The sequence below is a fragment of the Neospora caninum genome, chromosome IX, assembly GCF_000208865.1.
Source record: "Neospora caninum Liverpool complete genome, chromosome IX".
NCBI classification, from domain to species: domain Eukaryota; phylum Apicomplexa; class Conoidasida; order Eucoccidiorida; family Sarcocystidae; genus Neospora; species Neospora caninum.
Window position 1 is genome coordinate 3,942,963 of NC_018390.1, and position 22,773 is coordinate 3,965,735.

General features: G+C 54.6%; 4 protein-coding genes across 4 annotated transcripts; 1 reads left to right on the forward strand and 3 right to left on the reverse strand.

Moving 5' to 3' along the window:
• Window positions 1-1,852: 1,852 nt before the first annotated feature.
• Window positions 1,853-2,872, forward strand: NCLIV_043160 (conserved hypothetical protein; the record flags this gene model as incomplete). Its single annotated transcript, XM_003881232.1, has 6 exons — window positions 1,853-2,163; window positions 2,219-2,282; window positions 2,348-2,482; window positions 2,545-2,607; window positions 2,665-2,763; window positions 2,822-2,872. 6 exons carry the CDS (start codon window positions 1,853-1,855, stop codon window positions 2,870-2,872), a joined length of 723 nt encoding a protein of 240 aa, XP_003881281.1.
• A 45-nt stretch (window positions 2,873-2,917) lies between these two features.
• On the reverse strand, window positions 2,918-4,135 carry NCLIV_043170 (putative RNA helicase; the record flags this gene model as incomplete). The annotated part of the gene is made up of 1 exon (XM_003881233.1): window positions 2,918-4,135. The coding sequence occupies one exon, from the start codon at window positions 4,133-4,135 to the stop codon at window positions 2,918-2,920; it is 1,218 nt and encodes a 405-aa protein (XP_003881282.1).
• Window positions 4,136-7,490: 3,355 nt separating this feature from the next.
• NCLIV_043180 (hypothetical protein) lies at window positions 7,491-16,192 on the reverse strand (the record flags this gene model as incomplete). Its single annotated transcript, XM_003881234.1, has 15 exons — window positions 7,491-7,760; window positions 8,215-8,343; window positions 8,865-8,988; window positions 9,617-9,752; window positions 10,287-10,415; window positions 10,701-10,820; window positions 11,300-11,446; window positions 12,101-12,187; window positions 12,450-12,573; window positions 12,853-13,020; window positions 13,486-13,609; window positions 14,174-14,373; window positions 14,795-14,944; window positions 15,059-15,244; window positions 15,899-16,192. 15 exons carry the CDS (start codon window positions 16,190-16,192, stop codon window positions 7,491-7,493), a joined length of 2,388 nt encoding a protein of 795 aa, XP_003881283.1.
• A 3,304-nt stretch (window positions 16,193-19,496) lies between these two features.
• Window positions 19,497-22,591, reverse strand: NCLIV_043190 (conserved hypothetical protein; the record flags this gene model as incomplete). Its single annotated transcript, XM_003881235.1, has 2 exons — window positions 19,497-20,838; window positions 21,510-22,591. 2 exons carry the CDS (start codon window positions 22,589-22,591, stop codon window positions 19,497-19,499), a joined length of 2,424 nt encoding a protein of 807 aa, XP_003881284.1.
• Window positions 22,592-22,773: the final 182 nt, after the last annotated feature.

Genomic DNA, 22,773 nt, shown 5'->3' on the forward strand with positions numbered 1-22,773 from the left:
AAGTTGCACAGGTGTGCCATGTACCACCAACCATTGCAGTGGCCATAGTTTTCTTGGAGGAAAATGCAAGGTGTCATAATCTCGTTTCCGTCAAAGTCCAGCAGGTGAGCGGTATATGTGTGTCATTCGCCGGTGCTTCGGCGGATTCCACAAAGATTGCTGTCTGCTAGGCTCTATGATGATCACACGACTCCGTTGCCAACCCTTTTGCCTACCACGTTTCACAGAAGAGGTGTGGAGTCCCTTGTAGGCGAACGGCTGGTGTCCCCTGAGGGTAGCATGCCCTGCTACAGCTAATCTCGTGGGTGTGTGCCTTCTGTTGAGCGCACCGCAACATACATCCACCTAGTTGTCACTTACACGAAGACGCACTGACAGTGCTGTGTTCCAAAGGAAATGCTTATGAAGTCGACCATTCATTGAACTCTGGTGGATGAGAGATGCGTCAGCGTACAGGTCGGCACGGGGGACCAACAGAAAAACCCTTGGTCAAATGTTGTAACAGATTCTTCTACACATGTACTGCATATATCTGCCTGGGCTGAGGTGAACGTTTATCACAGATAAAGCCATGGATGCCTCTGTTTGCGCATGTACTTGTCGCACAAGATTAGAGGGGGCACACTGCGTCCCGGGGCTGCAGCGGGATCGCGAGCAGGGTCCATGTCTGTTTTCTGCAGAGAAAAGCATGTCGTTTCCGAGGAGGGTAACAGCTAAGTGTGGTTCTCGGAAGGATACACAAGACGGGTAGGATCTAAAAAGGCAAAGACTGACGCGATAAGGCCGAGCCATACGCCGACGCCACGGGTGTGACAAGAGTGTAAATGCCAAAGCTCTGCTCAACTACTCCGAAAAACGAGAAGCTGAACCAGTAAGGAAGCGAACGGTATCTGCCCAGCTTTTACAACGAAACCAGAAGAAACGATTTTAGCTATTTACAGAGATCATCAGCGGGACGAGAAGTAAGTTGATCCCCCTCACGGGAAAAAAGCAATCTGCTAGCTCCCACCAACTCATTCTATTCCCCTGGCAGGAGTTGTTGCTCCCTCCCTGCAGTTGACTCGATGGTTTCAGGCATCGGACTTTTTCTGAGTCCTTGGCAAATACAATACAGCTTCTCAAGGCTGGTGTAGAGCCACGCAGTGGTCTCCTGTGTTGACGAAAGCAATCATCTACGTGACTGGTGTTGGCGCAGCTCTACTTGAGCGACCTATCGTGATACTTACGAACAGGCGAACTAAATTCTGTGGTGTTGCAGCAATTCCTGACTTTGTGTTGCATGGCGTAACTCTTGGCACCGTTATCTCGCTGTATTTCCGGAAAACGGCGTTGACACGTTTTCCGACAGGACGCAAGAGCCGCTCACATGCTGCGGAGATCTGGTGTGTCGAATAGCCAATGGCAACCAGTCAGACAGAGCCAATCGTCATGTTCCCTTTGAGTTGATCTCCCCTGCTACTAGAACAATCAACTGGACGCACAGGAACGTGACAGACTGCATCGTGGTTTCTGCTTCTTCTCAGAGGGTGTCAACGCAGGGGGTACACCAGAACTCACGGACTGTATATACAACCGACTGCATCCGCTGCCCCGGTGCGCTACAACATGACTTTCCGAATCCATGATAAACAGAGGCCGCAATGCCGAGACCTTGCCCTTGAAATGTTTATTTCGCTCTTTGCTTAAGCTTCCTGTCAGTCCGGCTGCTCTTGCGTGAAGCAACTGCATGGTACGAGTCTTTCAGGTTTGACTCGCGTCAAAGGAAGACGGTAACGTTTCCACTCGCCTCTGATGGTTGAACGTGCATCTGATCCGTGCGGGTTTTCTGTCAGTAAACTAGCATGTACACGTAATGGCGGCCGAATCCTTGACACTGCTGGATCATTCTCGCAGGCAGACAGCCGAATATTTTGAAGAAGTCGAACACCTAGAAGAAAAGCGTCAGACACTGGAAAAGGCGCTTGCGGAGGCAACGGCAGAAAAGCACCGGCTTCACCAACACACAACGACAGGAGAAAAGGGATTGATTGAAATTGTGTCCGAAAAGCAAACTGCTTCGTTGCGTCTTCTTCTTCACCAAGCGGAGGTGAACAGTCTGAAAGCCAAGGTTGAGGAGATCGGGCGGATTCGATCGGCATTTATTCTGTCCAGAAAAGATGGCAGGTGCGATGTCTGCGAGGCTATCCATGAGGCTGTGGAGAGTGACTTCTCCCTGCAGGGAGAAACATAGGGATGAGTGCTCCAAGCTGCTTCAAACAGTCCGATCGTCTGACTTTCGCACAGTCAGTAGAAATGCAATCAGACGAAGGAGGGGCGAATGCATACCTCTCCGCTTCAAACTACTCAGGTTGCGCAAACTGCCAGGCAGCAGGCGGAAATCGTTACGAAGAAAATTAGGCAATCAGAAGAAGATGTGAAGTCCGTTCGGGCTGAAATGTGTGCACAGAGGTCCAATATTTCTATCACCGAGACCGCTTTGCAAGTGAGATTGAAAGTTTCCTTCGGAGATGGTCGGAGACGACCCGTGTCAACTATTTATTCTAGCGTCAGAAGAGAGAGGTTGACAACTTCAAATTAGAACAAAAAAAACTAGAGGCCAGTCTCAAGGTGAGCGAAACGCCGGCCTTGGGCATTTCCATAACCGTTCACAAGACCCCTGGGCAGATGGCATCATCATTGTCTGCAGCCACAGCTTCCGAGCTGGACCAACTTCGGCAATCCGAGCAGGAACTGCTTGGTAAACGATCTGCTCTTTTACAGGAGGTCAGACGAGGTTGTGCCACATGCGCCATGCCTCGCTCGCAATCTAAATGCAAAACAGACGGCGAGACTACGAGGCCAAACGTACCAGGGGGAAACCTGGAGGTTATAAGGTGCAGTCAAGCATACGCGTTGACGTGGTCAGGCTGTGGAGAGTTTAGGTTTCTTCGGGAACCGTTAAGCGATCTTCATCTTCAGTTTCACTTGCATGTGGGTCGTCTTCGTCAAAATTGTGGCTTTCGCCTGGCTGGCTGTCCCAAATCTGCTGAATAGATCCGCTTTTGTCGTCTCTAAGCTTTTTCCTGAAGGAACGCTTTCGGCTGAAAGCATCGGCAACAGAAGGGGAAACAGGGTCCCGCGCCGCCCTCCTGATGACGTCCACTAGCGCTCTCTGACTGTCGAAATAAAAATTCAACGCTCTCCCAGGATGTTCGCCACGTGCGACTCGTCCAACGCGGTGTAAATGTGCCACGGCACTTAGCGCGAAGTCGTACTGCACTACAAGCGTTACACCGGCTATGTCAAGACCGCGAGATGCTGCGTCGGTGCAGACCAGTATCCTACTCTTTCCCCTCGCAAAGAGACCAAGGTTAAATGATCGGTCCTTCTGATCAATCTCTGAAGAAAACAGCTTCGGCCTCGTCGTTGGTAGCGCCTTCTCCAGAGCCTCGAAAAGGCTCCGTGCAATTTGCGCCGTATTGCAAAAAATCATGACTTTGTCGTCCCCGCCAAGTTTCTTTAGCCTGCTTAAAAGAAGATTGACCCGCTCGTCATCGGATATTCCTGCAGGGACTTCGACGAACTCCTGCTGCAGTTGCTCCCTGTGTTGGTGTAGGCTCTCCGTGCAGAAAAACGTAGCTCTCGGACACAAACGGCTGATTATTTTCCTGACAGACTTCGGCCCCCTGTCGGGGATGGTTGCAGCAGCAAAGATGTATTGCGTTCGCCGCCTCCCGCTCGCAGCCGACTGCCGATCCGCCCTGCGGAAAGCCGTGAAGATGCCCTCCATTGCTTGCCGATATCCCCCTTCAAGAAGCATATCCGCTTCATCCAATGCTAGCATTTGAATTTCTCGAAATGGAGTCAAGTCTTTGGCGTGGCCGCCCTTCACGAAAGGTGCGAGAACCGGTGGAGTGCATACCACAAGATCGGGAGAGGTCGGGATCGCAAGTGTGCCGAAAGGCCACCTTGTATACGTCCCGAGCATCAGCTGGGCAGTTATAGGGCTCTTTCGGCATAGTCTTCGAGCCCACGCCACTACTTGCAGTGCCAGCTCCCTGGTCGGTACGATGACAACCGCATATGGATGATGTCTCGGGATGGGGAGCTCTGTTTTTTGTAGCACCGCTGCATCTTCTTTCTTCTCGTGAATCATTTTCTGAAGCAGAATGTTTTGAACCAGACCGACAACATAACCGAGAGTCTTTCCACTCCCAGTTTCCGCTCCAATAACCGTGTCACGGCCTTCTAAGATGGCTGGTATAGACAGTTGCTGGATCTCAGTTGCCTGCCTAACACCGAAATTGTCCAACGCTTCGACGAAATCTGGGAAAACACCAAGCCTCGGGAAAACCAGTCTGTCCCCGGCATGTACGCCACCATTGACCTCGGTAATTTCCCTCAAGCGTCCACTCTCTGATACACGCTCAGAGACGCTTGCCTTGTGGGCAGATTCCACGGCCTTAGTCCCCAGGCCAACTGGCTCTGCCGCGGTGGCCTTTTGTTGACACGTTGCATCGTCAGTGCAGGCGCGTGCTCTCAGGGAGGTCGCCGTGGATAGTTTCTCCAGCGTTCCTGTCACCTGAGCTCGACCTCGAGCTAGCAAGCTAGTCGGCCCGCAATGTGACTTGGCTGAGAGTGTTGAGCCTATTTTTCGGCATGGGGAAGCCGGTGACAGGGGAGGAAAACAAGCATCTGGGCGGAGACGAGGTAGTTTGCTAGAGTAAGAGAAAGGAAATTGTTTCTGAAACAACCTACCACACGTGCTCGGCAATGTCTGAACAGTCCTAAACGCAAGGCTGCGCGCTTCGCTGTGCCAGCTCCATGGGCGAGGCCACTCTACTTGAGATGCCGCATTCTCTCCCAGGGGACTGAATGTCCATCCAGTAGTGACAGGAAGAAGACATGATCCCCCACTTCGGCACCGACTATGGTCAGTCCCCCTGTGGAAAACAAGGGCTCCACCGTATGGAACGATGCTCCGGAAGGCGCCTACAATGATGGCGACTAGCGTGAAAGAAGCAGAGAATCGAGGCGCTCCCATCGAGAAGATCGTCCGCGGTAAGCTGACGGCAGAGGGGAGCTGTATTCAGGAAGAAGTGGCATAGCCAGAGGGAAGCAGGTCGTCCCATAACTCACCCGTGCAGCAGATGGCGGGTCCACCTGTCTCGTTCTACATTTGGCGAGATAGGAGACACCAACACATTAACTGAAAAACTCGGTAGATTCACAATCAGGCGATGGTTGGAAGTCCACACGGCACACATGCAGGCTTTCTCGGGAAGAATGAATTCCCAACATTTGACCTTTGGATGCGTTTTATTCTTATCGTCATCGGGATCTCTCATCCCTAAGTGAAAAGTCTATACATAATACTGATTCGGCGGAACATATTTGACGCATGCACGGAGGCGGTAGCGGTATTGGATCCACAGGGCTCCTTTTCACAGCAATGCGGCAACCAGCGCGTAGGGTCACACTGTCGTTCGCTAAAGCTCACATTCCTTCTACGAGAGCACTCCATTAATTACTGTGTACGTTATCTAGTTCCCTCATGAGAGAACAGGGTCGTCGTAGTAAATTAGGTACCAACTCATGTTTGGATCACTGCAGTGTCTGGCACATTGAGCACCTTCTCGCGCTGCAGGAGAAAAACCCCTCTGCTAGTGTCCATGGGAAAAGTTCAGTACGGCTCTACACATTACCCCAGTCTTTGAAAAATGTGTGTATATCCTGTACGATCGAAGAAGGCCTCTCCTGGTCAGTTTTGCCTATCTTTTTGTGGGGCATTCCGAAGAATCAACAAAAGCAACATACCGTGCAGGCGTACCCGATTGTAGCTTCTTTGGTGTGTCGCGAGAATGACAGTAGCATACCAGCAGCCAGCGCGTGAAGGATACAGATGAGCGTAGTACGCACTATACAGATTGCTAATTTTTTTTTCATGGTTTATAGTGGGATAAGATCTGTCTCGCAAGACAATTTGGTGTCATCATCCCCCGTGGCATGAACGAGCGTAGTCGGTGGCGCACTGCTTTCTTCAGCAGTGGAACAGCACATTGAGGCTCTACTTATTACACATCCTAATCCTTGAAAAGAGGAGAAACAAGAAGGCAAACTTCTTCCCTACAGAAAGAGAAGGAAAGAACAAATTTCCTGTATGCTGTCACTGGCACGCTGAACAGGTCTGTTGTGAGCTGGGGATTTCTTTGTCGACAACTGCTTAGACCCGCGCCCAAAGCTGCTGCCAAATTTCAGTCCCTGACGGCGAGATGACCACAGTGATACGTAGGAAAAGGGTTTCGTTAAAGTTCGGAGCCTACAATTCTGCGAAAAAAGTGGCATGGCAAGCAGCACCTGACTCAGTCATTCCCCCTTTGAAGCGGAACTTCGCCAGTCAGCTGCTCCACTGTTTCCGACCCTGCTGATTCACACGCAGCTCACACTGCCCGTAAGGGTGAACAGAAATGCACTACCTTCTTCTGTTTGGCACTTTGCACACTCTGAGAGAGCAAGCAAATGCAGGGATTTTTGGCAGGGGAAAGCCAGGAGCCGTCCGGCCACGTTAGTGTCAGAACCCGGCATGTCTTATCCTCTATCACTTCTGTCCCACACGTAGTGACCGGCTTCCTTTCGGAAAGAGTTGATCCTTCAAAATTCCGCGAATGTATTTCGGTACATTGGCACCAGAATTTCTCTGTGAACGCCAGGCCTCACGTCTTTGGGGTCGAGACTCGACACTGACTAAAGACAGCCCATTTCTCTTCGTTTCTAGAGTTCCTGTAACAGTTCCACCAGAAAGGCAGTTGAAGAAGCGTAAAGCACCATGTTCGAAGTGGAACCTGATCGCTTTTGGGCTGTGAGAGAACGGCCAGCATGCCCGCGCATGGCCGCTACGTCGCTACCCCACGTGCGCGCTTTTGCACCGGGTGTGTACGTACAGATGGAAGAAAACGCAGTTGGATCGGGACCCACTTGTCCAGCGCTTCACTGCTGACACCTGCGAGCTCCCTGGCGCCATGCGCCCAGAACCGTTGGGGTGGGACGCACACGACAAGCACCTGCCAAGTCAGGCTGCGTCGCCACCGCTTCCTTTGCGGCCGGCGAACCGGGCTCCGAAAGTTTCCCACAAAAAATGCGCCATCACGTGTTTCGTCACGCTGCAGTATTGATGCAGAGTTACTCTGGACATTTTCTCTGGTTTGTTCTGTTATCACGCTCGTCTCAGCGTCGAGGTTCCCTCTTCGTGCCTCTGCTCGGCAATCCCGTCGAAGCTCCGCTTGGTTCGCTTGCTTCGCGGTGCCCCAGGCCTGTTTTTGTGGCCGAGTGAAACAAGACACAAACGCCGCCACGCCGGGACTCAGTCCAGCCGTCCGTCCCCCCCTCCACAGGACCGTTTGCTGCGCGCGCAGAAAACGCGTTGCCGTATGAGCCGTATGAACAGACGGCGTTCCGCCGAGAGCCTCGAGTTTTTCTGTTGCTGCCTTTTTCTGCGCCATCTGGCAGGCCAGCTAGCTCTGCACCGCCAGTTTGATGAGATGGTCCATGAAGACTTTGAGGCTGACGTCGTCGGTATTGATGAAACTCTCGCCGCCGCCAGCAGAGTCGCCCATCAGGCCGCCCATGCCAGGCGTCCCCCCTGAGGCACTCTGCGCGTAGTTCGTCGAGGGGTTAACTTTCGCCAGCAGAAAGCGCGCCTGGCTTCCTCCGCTGTTGCACTGAACATACTTGGGGACGGGGAAACGCTCGTCGAGAATAACTTTTGCGTCCTCGAGAGGGGCCTGAAAAGACCGCGCACATGCCAAGCGTTTTCCCATCTTGCCCCGGCCTCGACGTCGGGATACCGTGGCCAGAAAAGCGCCGTGAAGGCAGAACGGCAAAACGCGGAGTTCTGCCCTCAAAAACATGCACCGAAAAAACCCGCGCTCTCCGCTCGGGACGCGGCCGCAGGAGGTTGTAGAGCGGAAATGACCCGAAACAAAGGGGGACTCAGTCCACATCTTTCTGAGATCAGTCACCTAAGGTTGTAAACATGCGCCCAGGAATGCCGTACGAACACCCGGGGACCGGTCTTCAGAAGCCGACGCAAACTTCAGACAAAACGTTCAGTTCGCCTTGCAGGTCACAGCAGTAGAGGCCGAGTCTGTTTGCTGTGGGGAGATTGGTCTGATAAACGCATGTGCAACAGCAATGAAAGCGTCGAGTGTTCGGCGCAAGTCTCGCATATTTCCTCACCTGAAGCAGTTGCCGCAAGTTTTCATACTCTGGCATATTATGGAAGCCTTGTTCGCGCCACTGGTGGATGAGCTCGCCATGCCAGACGACGACGTGGAAGAACGAGTCGAGCAACAAGATCACGTTTGGCTGCAGAAAAAGAGCAAAGTGATCTCCAGTTGACGCTCACTTCTTACCTTTGAATGTACACTCACGTAGAACGGATACATCCTCTCGGCCAATCCCGTCTTCTTCGGCCCCCCACATGAATCTTTGCTTTTGTCTCTCTGGCCCTGACTCGCCTGCGGCATTTCGACCATGCACAAGGAAGCTGCCCGACCCTTTCTGCGGCTTCACCAAAGATAAAAAACGAAAGCCCGAGCTGAACTCCCCATCTCCGATGCCCGTAGATGTCTAAATGCATCGGAACTATACATATATATATATATATATATATGTATAAGGCTCTAGTGGGGTGGCCGTAGCTCTACAGGTAGATGGTTGAAGTAGAAATATCGGACCAGCCAACGGGGGGAGAGGTGCTCGTGGCGTCTGCTGTGGCGCGTCACACGGGGGCTTTGTGTGCGCCGTGTGTGTGTCAGGTGTTGTGAATGGATCTCTTCCGGTGGCCTGGTCACTGGTTTTCGTCCCTCTACCCGCGCTGTTTCTACCTTGAGAGCCTGGGCATCCAGCAGCACAGGCTGGGGCGGGCCTTGTTGCTCGAAGGAATACTCCAACAACGCAGGCTGAATCATCACCAGTGCGTTCATCACGCTCGCTCGGAGGAGCACAGACCTGCGACAGCCAAAACAGCAGCCGCAAAAGAACGTCTCTGAAAGGAAGATGCTTCCCGCACAAACCGCTGTCAAGCTTCCTCGGAGAAGAAAGCTCCCCCCGTTCCGGAGAACCGCTGATCATCTGCGGGTTTGGAGTACAGACAGAGGGGAACGCAAGCAAGCAGACGAGAGAAGAAAGAACGCTGGCACTCTCCCGGGCTGTTTTTGTCATCACCCGGAGGTTGCCGCCCATCGTGCGCTCGTCCGTTGATTTGCATGCCCAACTACGCCATACTCTTCCAAAAAATCGAGACGCGGCGCGCGCTGAGGTAATCGGCCACAGAGCCGCAGACTGCCGCGCGGAAATTCACGCAATCCCCGGAGCGAGAGGCGACCCTTCGTGTCGTGGACCCGGTCCGCCACGGGCATTCGGAGCTGTGGGAGTCGCAGAGGCTCCGCGGGTTTTCGACGCAGAAGTGAACGCGCGCAGTGCACCCAGGCGGCGGCGCCGCGCGCACGAACGGCCGTCGCGCGGCATGCGCCCCTGGGCCCTATACCAATTCAACCTGCAATGCAAGCAGTCGACGGCGTGACTGCCGACTCAGAGACACGCCTCTCGAGCAGGCTTTTGCTGAAATGGAACTCACCGGTAGTACGCCGTTTCGTCGGGAGACGCGTTGAACGTCTGAAGGAAGTGACTCCGCCGCAGGTGATACATAAACTGCGGGTAGATGCTGAACTCCGTTGACAGATGGAACGAGCTCGGGTCGTCTTTCTGATAATCTGCAACGGAAAAGGCAGTCAAGACGCGACCAGACTCCTGCATACCATGCGACGTGTCCGATCTCCCGGTCTGCCTTTCCTCTTCCACCTCTCAAAAATTTGCACACGCAAGTCTTCCTGCACTTATTTCGTTCAGCAATGGGTGCCTGCCGCAGACCAGCACACATCACGGGCAGCGCATGCGTTTTTCACGCGTCTCGTGCACGGTCTGATTCCTCGCGCGCCCGCTGAACTAGACGCGGGAACCGCCTGAGGAGCCTCTCTACCCGAACCTTTTTCTACGCATATCCGCCGCAACTCTATGTCGAACCTCCAAGGCACAGCGCGGCACTGCAGTGGACGCTGTCACGCCTGCGTCAGCCCCGCCCACCACCGGCTTTGGAGCGCAATACTACGAACATGCTCCCATGGTCTGTCCTAAGTTAAAACGAAGACGAATCCAGTGTGAAGTTTGGACGAAATGCAGCTTAAGCTGCGACGCCGGGTTAAGCAAGCTTCATCGGAAAGACGCAAGCCGCCTCACACGGCGCGTACCGGCAAAACGAGCCACGAGGCGAATCAGTTTCCTGTCGAGCCACCGGAGGACGTCCAGAGATTCTTCGGACTCCGTCTTGAACACTGCGAGACGCGTCATCAGGACGGCGGCAGCTTCCTGATCGAAACCTGTGAGTTGACAAAAGCCCGCAGCGAGTACCCAACCGAAGTGGCGAAGACGAAGCGACTCCATTCGAAGACACGTTCTCCACCATTTATTTCCGCCTCTCTAGCTGATTCGTGTCACCCACCCCCGCCCGGCAGCCAAACTGTGCGACGGCTCGCCGCGAGTCAAGAGGCGAAAGCAAATAAAGAGGCAAAGACGAAGTCGGAGAACCCTGCTGAGGGTCTGGATTCAGAAGCGGTGCCCCAAGGGGCGGAATGCGAAGAGAGCCGCAGCTGTTTCAATCTCACCTGGAGCGACGTCGATCGTGTTTGGCTCCGCAAAACGGTAAGAGAGGGTTGTCACGCGGAGACGGCGCCGACCACTCGGGTGGAGATACAACGTCTGAAACTGGAGGAAGGATTGTTTGCCTGAAGAGAGAGCGAACCCGAAGCAAAAAACAGTCCACCTTTCCGGGCCCCGCGAAAATCCCAAGAACAGTCCACGATTTCGTCACTTGATGCAGGAGCCGACGGCGGCTCCCTGGTCCAGAACCGAGCTGTATATACACTCAAGGGCGGAGAAAAGCCCATGCTGTGTGTGCGGTTCCGCGAGCATTCTCATACAGCATCAAACAGCGACGGACTCGGCACCTGCGCGCGGGGCTCGCACCCCCCAGCTTTGCTGGTTCGTCTGTTTCCACTCTTAGAACGAGAGCACCGCGGCAGCTGGCCGTCGCCTGGTTGCTGGAAGGCAAGACACAGTTCTCCTGCTCTCACTCGACCTGCGCGCAGCCGCACGCGCCCTGTGGCTGCCGGCATGCCCGTCTAGAATTCTCGTGATGCCCGCGAACGGCGCTCTCCGACGAGAGCCAGGCTCTCGGATTTCGCGCAGGGGGACAGGCACGCACCTGGCGGAAGGTTTTGCGCTTGTTGATTCGTCACTTCGAAGTAGAACGCGATCGACGTCTCCTTATCGAGAGCCGCAGCCTGCCACTCGCTCGTCATGCCCTCGCCTACCACGGTGTCGGACACCTGGCACCCCTTCTTGCCCGTGCCTGCAGAGACGGCGGATGTTCCCCGCAGAAACGGAGACGAGACGCAGCTCAGCTGTTCAGACACCCGAAAAACCAAGCGCCGCAGAGTGCGTAGAAAACCCACAGGACGCCTCTGCGGGAGCATGCGACGCCTAGTGGCGGCGGCTCAACGCCCGATGTGCAGCCTGCCCCGTGTAGCTCCTCGTCAAGGCAACGACAAAACGCAAAATCTCGAGCAGTTGGAAACTACACGCTTTTGGTTTCCGGCTAACGTCCCACAAAGCCGATGTGGCTTCTACGTCAAGTCAGGGAAGAGGCAATGGACACATACACGAACGCACATCCTAATACACATCCTAATACATACACATATATATATATATATATATATCATATAGAGAAGTGTGTGGATGTGCGCAGCATGTTTCTCGTCAAGCACGCAACGCTTGTTTAGACTCCATCGAGGGAAGGGGTTCGGGGTTTTGAAACCTGTGACGGATGCCATGCCACCTTCCTGTCAGATTCGCGCTTTCCTCGATTCCCACACATGTCCGGGGCTTCTATCTAAAGAGATGTGGGGGCAGCAGGATGGGAATTTAAGATGTTAAAAAAAATCCCAAAACTGCCTCTTTCGTATTCTGGTGTCTTTTCACATCATTTGGAGCAGAAACGCACCTGTGCACGGCCCTATTGCGCCACAAACTTTGAACTCCTTGCTGCAAAGGACCTCGATTTTCGCATTGAAGCCCATCTTAAGGAAACCTGCGACGCCGCGCGTACACCCGAAACACAGCATACACAACCGCTGCCTTTGCGAGTCCGGAAGTCGCCTGCCAAAGCGTGTTTCCGCTAGATGGGTGAATATATGTACACAGCGAGTGTGTATGTACACAGCGAGATATAAGCGGACAGCTGGAGGCCCGAAGACGTTCGGTGTCGTTCTTCACACGCATGCATGCAGACGCCTTCGTCAGTGTAGTGACACCGCCTTGTGAGGAAGCCGCTTGGAGAGCAGGTGCGCTACCTGTTGAGTCGGTTTCGAAAAATTTTTTGAGACTGTCCTTGAAAACGTTGATGGAAAAACTGTCGCCCATAACGACGCATCCGCCGGTCTTCTCCGTCATAACTTTCATCTCATAGAGGCCGACCTGAGTGCAGCAAACGACACGCGAGCTCCCGACCTCAGAGACAGCCCCTTTTATTTTCGGAAACCCATTTGGGCAAAGGAACTTCGAAAGCAACACAGACTGAGGACGCCGACACGCCATTCTACTTCGACAGCGTGCAGCGGTGCATGCAGGCAGCGACACACGTCTCCTTGACAAAAACGCAAACATCACAGTGAGTGGATCTCAACTGCATGCAGGAACACAAGCCTCGTTGACTCAACATCCTCGGACACAGGACAAAAGCGGCTGTCTGCGCACCTGGTCGAGGGAGCATGCAAAGATGTCGACGGCGTGTCCTGCCTTCACCGCCTGGTTCGCGAGCTGAGTGTAGTATTTGAGAGCCTTCTTGACGAAACGCGCGTTTTTGTTGTCTTTCTGGAGATCCAAGTGGTGTCTGATGGACTCGCAGAGAGACAGATCTACCACCTGAAAAGACACATGCACAGGCAAACGGGTTTTCTGCGCGAGAGCGTCTCTTCCATAATCGTGCCGGCAGCGAAGACGCGCGCATGCAGACGTCGGGGTGGCGCTTGAGGGACAGAAGAAAGAAAACACAAACTGCATAACCGTGAATGCAAACCACACGACGCCCAGCATTCAACTTCTAGGTCCAGTCTAGTTAACTTCGCCAACACTTGCAAAACAGTCTGATGACCGACACGAAAACATGTGGATATGTACATATATCAACGTATATATATGTATATATATAGGCCCACAGGAAGGCTACATTTTCCTTGTGGGCAACCCGCGTTCCGGTGGATGTTTGGAAGTCCCTGTCTGCTTTTGCAGCGCGTGTTGAGCTGGCCGGGAAGCGCCTCCAGGGACACTCCAGCACGGCGAAAGGACTTGAGACGCACATTCACCGAGACAGCTTATCCAAACGCTTACCTGGCCGGGTCCTGATGTGCATGCGCCGCCAACAAACAGCAAAATTCGCGCCGGCAGTTGGTACCACGCCGCTTCCAGAACAGACAGAGCCACCGACAGGGCAAGGCCTGTGCAACGCATAGGCCTAAGGGAGCAGAGGCAAAACGCAGCAGCGCAGACACGTTCGAGTAACTAGATGCGTAAATGTTCATACGCCCATGGCAGGGAACCAGTGTCGACGAGTTCATGATTTACCACCATTCATATGTTAAGATCAACAGGGACAGGAACAGGAATCGACTTCGATGAGTAGACGCTCCAAACCATGGAGCCCGTCTGGAGTCTACAGTTTGGAGAGTTGGGCATGCCGCGCGGCCTCCCAGCTCTCACCAAGGTCAGTTTCCTCACGCAGCATTTCGCAGTCATCGGTGCATGCAGGATCTCCCAGGTCACATGAAACATCCGGTTTCTGCACGTGTATCAGACGCCCTTCGACCAAGCATTCTCTCCTTTCTCCACCAGAATTCACCGAAACCGGTCGCTACCTGTGTCACTCTCTTCACAAACGATCTCGAGGCCCCCCTGCACTGTTCCGCTAATCTTCGATCTTTCCCGCGCGGCTCCCAGCTTGACAGCCCCGTCCTTCGAGGCAGGAGGGATGTGGGCGCGAACAAGAACCGAGATTCTGCGGGAGTTCAATCCGTCTCACCGGGAGTCGGACGGTACAGGCCAGGAGTCGCGCCTCAACTCCTCGAGAATACACGTCAGTTTATACTCGCATTCGCCGATAGGTTGGATGAAGCGTGCGGCGGCGGGACGGAGAAGGGGAGATCCTGCAGCGCCCTGGCCTCCGCGTGGGGGAACGTAGGCGTTGTTTCCTCCTCCTATCAAGCCAAGCTGCTGCTGAATCTGTGGAGGCGCGACAGGAGAGGCGGAAGCGGCACACAGCGGGGTTTCCAGTTGCACAGGCACAGGATAAAGAGCGAAACAGCAGAGCGCAGTGAGCCGAGAGCGCTCCCAGCGCGTGACTCCGCGGCGACACTAATGACATGGTCACCCGTCGTCAGGCAACGGGTTGCCTCCGCTTTCGACAGAGCCCCGCTGCGCAGGAAAGAGAGAGAAAAGGCCTCTCTTCTTTCTGAAGGAAGAACCGTTCGTCGACCCGATCTCGAGCGAGGTTGGGGGTCGACACGTCAGCCCCTGGCGCAGGTGCTGGTTTGTACGGAAAGTGCAACAACGTTGTGAACGACGTCGCTCTCTGCCGGGGCAAGGCTAGGCCGCGAGGGCTAAGCCCCCGATGGTCTGTCAATGTCGGGGTGCATGCGCGCACCTGCATCGGAGTCAGCTCTTTGTTTCCTCGAAACACGTGCGCCTTCATCACGTCCACGGTCTCGCTGCCGCCTCCCAGTTCGTGCAGCATTGCCATGGCGCCGTACGTGATGATGCCCACCATCGCGTCCGAGGGCATGAGCGCGAGAGCCTACAGCGCAAGCACAAGGAGGCTTCACATCCTCGCATTTGTCGCGTTCGGCTCTCGCTTCTCGAGCACGCCGCACCTCTTGCCCTGTGGAACCTGAATCGCTACGTGCCGTACCTGCATCAGAGAGTCGCGAAGCTGCTCCAGTTCTTCTTCGATGATGCACGTGTCCACGACCAGGAAAAACAGAGGAGGCGGTAGCTCCCCTCCCGCAGGAGCACCGCCAGGCGCCCCGTTCGCAGCAGGCATCGGCTGTGGCAGAATGTACTCGATCGTCGGGTACAGCAGTTCCGCAGGCAAGTTCTGGGAACAGAGCGCATTCACCCAAAAGCGCATACTCAAGGGTACACACGACTACCTGCAAGAGCCAATGTAGATGCGTAGGCGTGTGTTCGCTGAGAAAAAAGCCCGACAGACGCCGCTGCAGCGCGCATTCGTCGCACTTGCCACGTACACTCAGTACGCACACACGTATAGGCAATGGACGCAAGGAGTCCTATACTCGGGGAAAGAAAACAAAGAGCGGTTCTCGGGTTTCCGTCCTCCACGTCTGACTGCACACCGAGGAGGTCGAGACTCGGCGTCCTTTCTCCACCTTTCACGCGAGAAGGGCGCGCCACCAAAAACTCCCCCCCTCCCCTCCGATCTTCCGAGATGTGTGTATGGACTCCAGGAGAGCCTGTGGAAAAGTGTGGCACTTTGGGGCTTCCTGGAACTCGCTCGCGCGCCTCTGAGTCTCTCGCATGCGAAACAAGCAAACGCCAGGTTGAGCGACAGAGGCTCTGGCTCTGTGCAGAAGTCGCTCAGGGCACGCGTGTGGAAAGTCGAAGCCGGCGCCTGGACTATTTTGTCAGTGTGTAGAGACACAAAAGCGCAAAGACACGGTTTTCTGTCCAATCCACGGAGCCAAACGGCGAGAGTGGGCTCCGGACGAAGACGGCGGCTATCTACACGCACCTGCTCCGAAATGTGCATGGCGTAGTGGTTGGGGAAGGCGTTGCGTTGAAGAGAGAAGGGGCAAGTCCATTGTTTGCTCCGGAAATCAATCGCGCAGAACGGGTTAAGAATGCATCCACTCACACGGCACCTTATGGGCTCATACTCGACAAGTTGAAGACTGGTGCACTCCCGCAACGGAGTGAACATACACCCCAGAGGAAGCTCAATCTTTTGCGCCTCCGCTCGCGTCGCTGGCCACACGTTCCATGAGAAGCGGCAACCCGTCGCCGCCTCATGCTCGTGGACATCCATGGTGCGTTCTGGTCTTGAAAAAAAAAGAAAAGGGAGTTATGTGGCTGCTTTCGATGCTGCCTCAAAATGCTCTTGAGCCTGACACTCCGTATAATCTGCTGTTCTGCAAAGGTGGGTGTACACTACATCGACCAGGAATGCCGCCCGAGAGTTCAGCCGGCAGACAACTGAGATTCTCGCGATGTCTCGATTCAGGCCGCGTGTCCTTGTTGAACAATCCAGGCCGACAGAGATGAGCACGGAAACAGAGGGGTGCCCTTTTGAAAAGGAAGATGTAAAAATATGTAGATTACAGTTTACGCTGTCGACACCTGAAGATAGGCGGATCAGGAAGAAACAGGAAAGGCAGAGAAATCTGCGCCCGCGCTGAGACAAAAGGGACAGCTTTTGACTGGCGATTTGCTCTTCTTTGTGTCTCTGCTACGTAGGGGTTCCCTGGTTAAACTGTGCCGGAGTTCCGACTGGTGGCATTGACGAGTTTTAGTCACCGGCGAGGCAACAGACCAAAATTCCGTAGCCTTCCCCTGAAAAGACACCACTTTACGACGGACTTTCCCGTCACCGAAGTGGAGCCTGAACTAAGGACGGTCTTCCACAACTTTCCCCTTTTCTGTACCCTCTTAAAGTCTCATACATTCGTCCGTAGTTGTGGCGCAGTGCCAGTGGCCCGTGGGAGGTAACCCAGCAAGCTTGGACAATAAATGTGAATCACCACGTTTTCTGCACGATGGATGCCTCGAGAAAAGCAAGACGTCAGAGACAGAGAAGATCGTGTAAGAGATGAACGGTGAGAAATTTCAGAAACGGGAAAACCTCAGAAATCTCCGAGACAGCGTAGGGGGGCGAAGGAAAGATGAGACGCCAAGGGACAGTATAGAGAAGTGGAGACTTGAGAGCCACAGCAACAACGGGCGAAGCTCTCCCAAAAAAATAGCACACAGCAAATACAAACAACAGATAACGGTTAAAGAATCTGTCCTTGCACGTGTGAAAACCTGCCGATAGCAACGGTTGTTGTGGCGGGTGGTTCTCGATACAGACGCGCGGAACTAACAGAAGACACGACGCGCAGGACTCCGAAGAAAACCTACGAATCCACCTAGCATGTAATGAAGGTTTCCTCCGCAATTTCCTTTCTCTGAGGGAAAAAAGTGTAAAAAACAACGTCAAACCGTCGCTACATCTTTCGTACCGCTTTTTGGTGGCCAACTGTCCGCACATAGGCAACCCATATTTTTTGTTGTGCTATTGCCTCTGCATGCGCCGGAATAAGTGATGTTCTGTGCGGCAGCATCGGCCACGCCGAGTACCTTCCGTCTTACACAAATAGATGAAATCAGAGAAATCTGCGTGCTGACGGGTGGTCTCCTGGTTGGTCAGAAAAGGTCTCGAGTGATGTGTGTGTGTGTGTGGCATCTGCGTAGCAAGAGGTGTTCTACGTAGACACACTGGCCGCAAGGGATTCAGATTAGAAACAAGGCTCCGGGCAGATGTGAAGAGTTGCGTACCGGCCTGCCTAACACACCAGACACGAAATCAAATGGTGCACCGAATTTCAATTTCGACCGTTCTCACTCTATCGGTTTGAATGCCAGCTGTCTGTTTCATCTTCCGGTCACTGCAGAAGGTCATTAGTTGAGTTGCATGAGCGTAACTCCTGGCCCAACTATATAAGGAGACTCTCTTCGTCCTTCTGGATTGGCAAGGATATCCACGTGTACTTTGGGGTTCGCGTGTCTGCTCCATGAGCAGCACGGACCGTGTATGGGAGCCTCTTGCCCACTAATGCAGGAATCGTGGTTGGTTGTCGATTGGTGTTTCAACTTCTGAAGCGGGGCAAAAGCGTTATGTTAAACATTTCCAAGCTGTGGCAAGCCTTCTTACCGGGTGACTAGATAAACATCAAGCACGGAAGAGGCGTTATACTGTCCCGGTTTCTCAGTTTCTCAAGAAGCCAGGCACATTCGCTCGGGATGCTGGCGGATAGCAGAAGTGGCCGTTCCCGTGCTCAAGACTTCTTGAAATGCACATGGTTCAAGCACCCCAACTTTGAAGAGAACCACGGCGGAATAGACAGTGTGTTGTTGGTGGACGCAAAGGAATCCTATCAGCGTCTGCGTAATTGTACATTGAGGTAGATAATTGAATCTACTTGAGAATATCTAACGTGTCTCGACGTGATGTGTGAATTGTAGACTGCAGTTGAAACCGTAAACCCTGCTGCCTCTGAGGTTATCTCTGAGGCACGAGTATCGTTTCTCACAACGAACACGTGGCTGGGAACACCGTGTTCCGCTTTCGAGAAAAGAATGGTAGGGCCGTCCCCGGCACCCCCGTGTTTCCATCAGCATGTGTGTTCCCCTCTTGCACAGCACATCAAAAACTCAAGTATCCGGAGCTAATGAAATCAAGATTTTTTCCGGTATCTCACGCAACTGAGCATGGCAACAATTGCGTGACAGGCTCAACTGGCCGAAACAGAAAAAAACTGGTTAGTGCACGGCAGAGGCTGCTGACGCACCACAGGAGATACAGAGGTTTGGGGTCACCCCATGTGTGAATGTTTTTATAGTTCCACTTTCTTTAATGAGCAGTGACTCAATTTCTTCTTCGGCTCCGAATAGCACCCAGTGCCTACATTTTAATCTGGGTACAGAGTCGAGCGCCGCTTAAGGATTATATATATAATTACGCGAGGGACTGTCCTTGGCGCAGGGTATCCCTTTTAAAGGATCTGTTCCCTGTGCATTGATATGCTTCCGGTCCAGTTGCTAGGTGGTATCGTAGCGGATAACGTGCAGTGGTGTGGGTGTTTTCACTTCTTGTGTTGGCCCGTCTGACAATTTTGTCGACGCCTGTGCACCGACGCATGCGTTGTCACAGCGCCCGCGCGTCATACGACGGGGAAAAAAGACCCGGAAAGCACGAAAGCCAAGCGGCTCCTGCGGAAGTGGGTAATTTCCTGTAGACAAGGGACACGGGTGATCGGTCACCTGATTTTTCTGCATAGAACTTTCAGTAGCTGGTCTCCCACCGACAGAGACCAAGAGAACGAAACTCAACCAGTTAGACCTCACCAAAGTGCTTTCTTCTCTCGGTGTAAGGCCAAAAAAGGCAAATATGAGGGGTGTAGAAAACCCGGCGACGTCACCCCATCGGCAAACGATACAGAGCGGTACGGCTCGACAGCAATGCGGCCTGTCCCCCTGAGGTACCTGCGAAACCACCGATAGCGTATGACCGATGTGTTCTCCGTTAACGACGAGGGAGCTTCCACGGGTGCAAGTGTTTTCGTCTCTCCCCGCTAAAGTTCTCCTCCGTGAAGCGAACTCTCTCCCAGTTCCGAGGCCGTTCTCTCTTGCCACGCCTTCCTCCTGGCTTCTTTTATGGCTGCGCGTTTTTCCGCCGCAGCTGCTTGGCGACGTGCAAAGTTATCTAGCCGCCTCTGTTGGCGCGTCATGTTTCTCTGGTCTGAGTCCTTCAGTCGGCCCCGCATGCGCATTCGTCGCCTCCGTGACGACGTGTGCGACCGCATGAACGGACTGCGCACGTCATATGGAACAGAGGCTCCTGACGTCTTTGTTACCACGCTCTGGCCGAGCATCATCGCGACGTCCATCGCCGCCTCGATTGCCCTGAGTCTCCTCGCATCCGCCGTGAGCTCTCCTCTAGCGACTGTATGCGCTTGTCTGTGCTCTTCCGACGCGCCGGCGTCGGTGCGAGGAACATCTTCGCCCTCAGCTGCATTTGTGTCCGAGCATGCAGCACGCACGAAAGACGTTTCTCCACCTTCTGTCTCCAGTAGGCTTGACAGTGAATCGCCGTTCTCTTCTTCCGCACTGAATTCTGTCCGCACTGCTGTCTTTCCGTCGCCTGGGATTTCTACGCGCCTTAGGCGTTCCCTCAGTTCAATCCCCTTCTCTCGCAAATGACGAAGAATTCTGCCTTGCCTCCTGAGCAGCCGCCCCGCTACGACAGCTTCAACCTCTCGTCTCGGGTTTGCCCAATTCACCCACCGACTCTGGATATTGGTTGCCGTCTTTCTCCCTCGCCACTTGTGCTGGCCTTTCGCAGACGCCCACCAAGGTATTGGCGAATCTGCGACACAAGCCGTCATGGGAGGAAGGCGGTAGCCGCTTTGCACAACCTCGGCAAGCGCGTCTGGGTCAGCGAAGTGCAAAATGTCTTCTGCTTTGTCTTCTCCAAGACCAAACGGGCGGGTCTCCGGCGCCCCCGACCCACGGATAGGTCCGGAGCGACTGCTTGCTCGCGCTCTCTGGCCTTCCCCCTGGCTTGCTCCGCTCCCTCCCTCTTCACTTTGCTCTGCATCCTGTTCAACGTCCGAACCCGCTGCTTCTTCAAACCCATCCGCATCTTCCTCTCTCTGCTGGTTTCTGCCCAAGCCTCTGTCTGCAGACACTGCATGTGTGTCTCGTGTGTCGTCTGCAGATATCCACCTCTGCGCCTGAAGTGCATACTGGTTTTTCCAGTAGCGAGCAGCCAGAAGCGACCACCGCTCCTTCTCACGTAGCCAGCGATGCGTTTCCTGGTCTCGCATATTTCGTCGCCATGCGAAATACATGCGGCGATTTTGCAGGCTCTTCAGCCTCCAGTCCAGCTTGCGGGAAGACCGTTTCAGCCTTCGCCTGCAAGGAAGAGCATTTCACATCAACTCCGCGTCACTACCATTCGCAAGCGGTCTCATGCTAGTAAACAATCACCAACAAACTCCTACTTTTATTTCGATGCCGCCAGTGTTTTGGTTCAGTCATTCACGAGGACACACCTACAGGGAAACCTCTCAAAGCATGCGGAATTCCCTCAGAACCCAGGTTCCTCCACAGCAGCCCTGTCAAACAAAGCCAGTTGCTTGCTTGTCTCTGGCTACTCGTAGAGGCAGGCTGCTCTCGTAGAACCGGCGATAAATCGTGCGGAATCCGGAGATGGCCATACGCAGTCCGGATGGTGTGTGGACGGCTAGGAACCCCGGAGGTAGTTCAAAGCAACAGGACGGCTGAATTGCACCGGTTTCGTTCGACAAACCCTCAATGTCCGCCGCATCGATCTAGCTTTCCGGCGTCTCGACGCTCGTCCCAAAACCCCCGTTCCCTCCGGGCACTCCCCCAGTCCTGGTTTCCTGCTGCACTATCTCACCACGCAACCTCGGTTCCTCGTCCCCGCCGTAAAACTCGACTTTGGCGGGCATTGGAACCCTTCACTAGCCGTGCGTTTGTTTCACGGCAGCACAAGACCGCTGGGTCTTCTCCTGAGCTGTGCTTCGCTAGGGCCGCTCTCGCTTGCTATTCGCGCAGCTTACCTGTATCTGATGCTCGCCTGGATTGTCGTGAACTGCGGATACTCGTAGCGTTCATCGCGGACCCAAGTCCGGAAGTCGCGCCTGAGTTCTGTGGGGGGGGGCGGCAGCTCGGTAGGCGGCGGTGCGGCGCCTTTGAATTGTCGGTGTTTCGGTGGTCGGATTCTCCGTGGATTCTCCGGGTAAAGCGGGCCGCGCGGCTTTAGCGTCGGGAAGGGCGACCGCGGGTGCCATCTGGGAAGCTTCGCCGGGACGGGAGTCACGCGTTTTGCCGGCCGGGATGGCCAGTAGGGAGACTCAGGGGGGGGTTCTGGGAAAGGCCCCGGCTCAGTCAAGGAGCCGAAGCGACTCCGCACTTTGGCTGGGTCCGGAGTGAACTGCTCGTCAGTCTCTTCGTCTTCAGCGATCGAGGTGGGGGCCGTGGGTCGGCGTTTCACGAAGAGAGCAGACGAGCTTGACGGTGGCACCTCGGACGGGGATGGGCAAGAACAAACCAAGAGGCTGCCGCGAACTCCCAGGAGAGACGAGCCAGATGAGCTAGTGCACAGCCTCGACGTGGCAGCAGAGGCCCCCGACCCTTCGAGTTTCGCTCTGGGACCCCACAGGCCGCCCCCACTCCCTCCAGGCACACCCGCGGCTGGCGCACCTCGCTGTGTGCGTCGGCACGTTGACAGTCCGCATGCAACGAGTTGCGGAGGCAGGAAGAGAAGTTCCGCGCTCCGACGGCCTGCACACTGTGCCCGAGAACGGCGCTGCGCGGCGCCTCCGTCGCCGAGACCGTTCACGGCACCGCCCGAAGGGGGTGCGCCGCGAGAAAATGGAAGAGGATGGAATGCCAAGGACAGAAGCGAGATGCGTGCGAGCGATGCAGGAGGACTCGAAAAAGGCGCAGTCTGTCGATTCGGCCCGGAAAACAGGAAGGTCCCCGGACGCGATCCCCAAACATTGTCGGTATCCACTTCATGTGGAAAGTGGCCGTTGTGCTCTAGGGCTAAAGGACAGACCGTCTGAGTGCGCACGAGAGAGAGGACAGACACCAGACCCGCGACTGCACCGAGCCGTCGCGCCCGTCGGCGGCTTCGCATTGTGTGGGAAGCGGAAATCGAAAGCGGAAGGGGCAACCCCCTTCGCGCCGGCGGTCGGCTCAGCTGTGGTGCAAAGAGGAGCACTGGAAATAGCGGAGTCGAACGTCGTACTGTCAGTGTGCATGATGTGAGGGTCACCTACGAGTTGGTCAAGAGACATGAGCAACCGGGCAGTCTCGCGT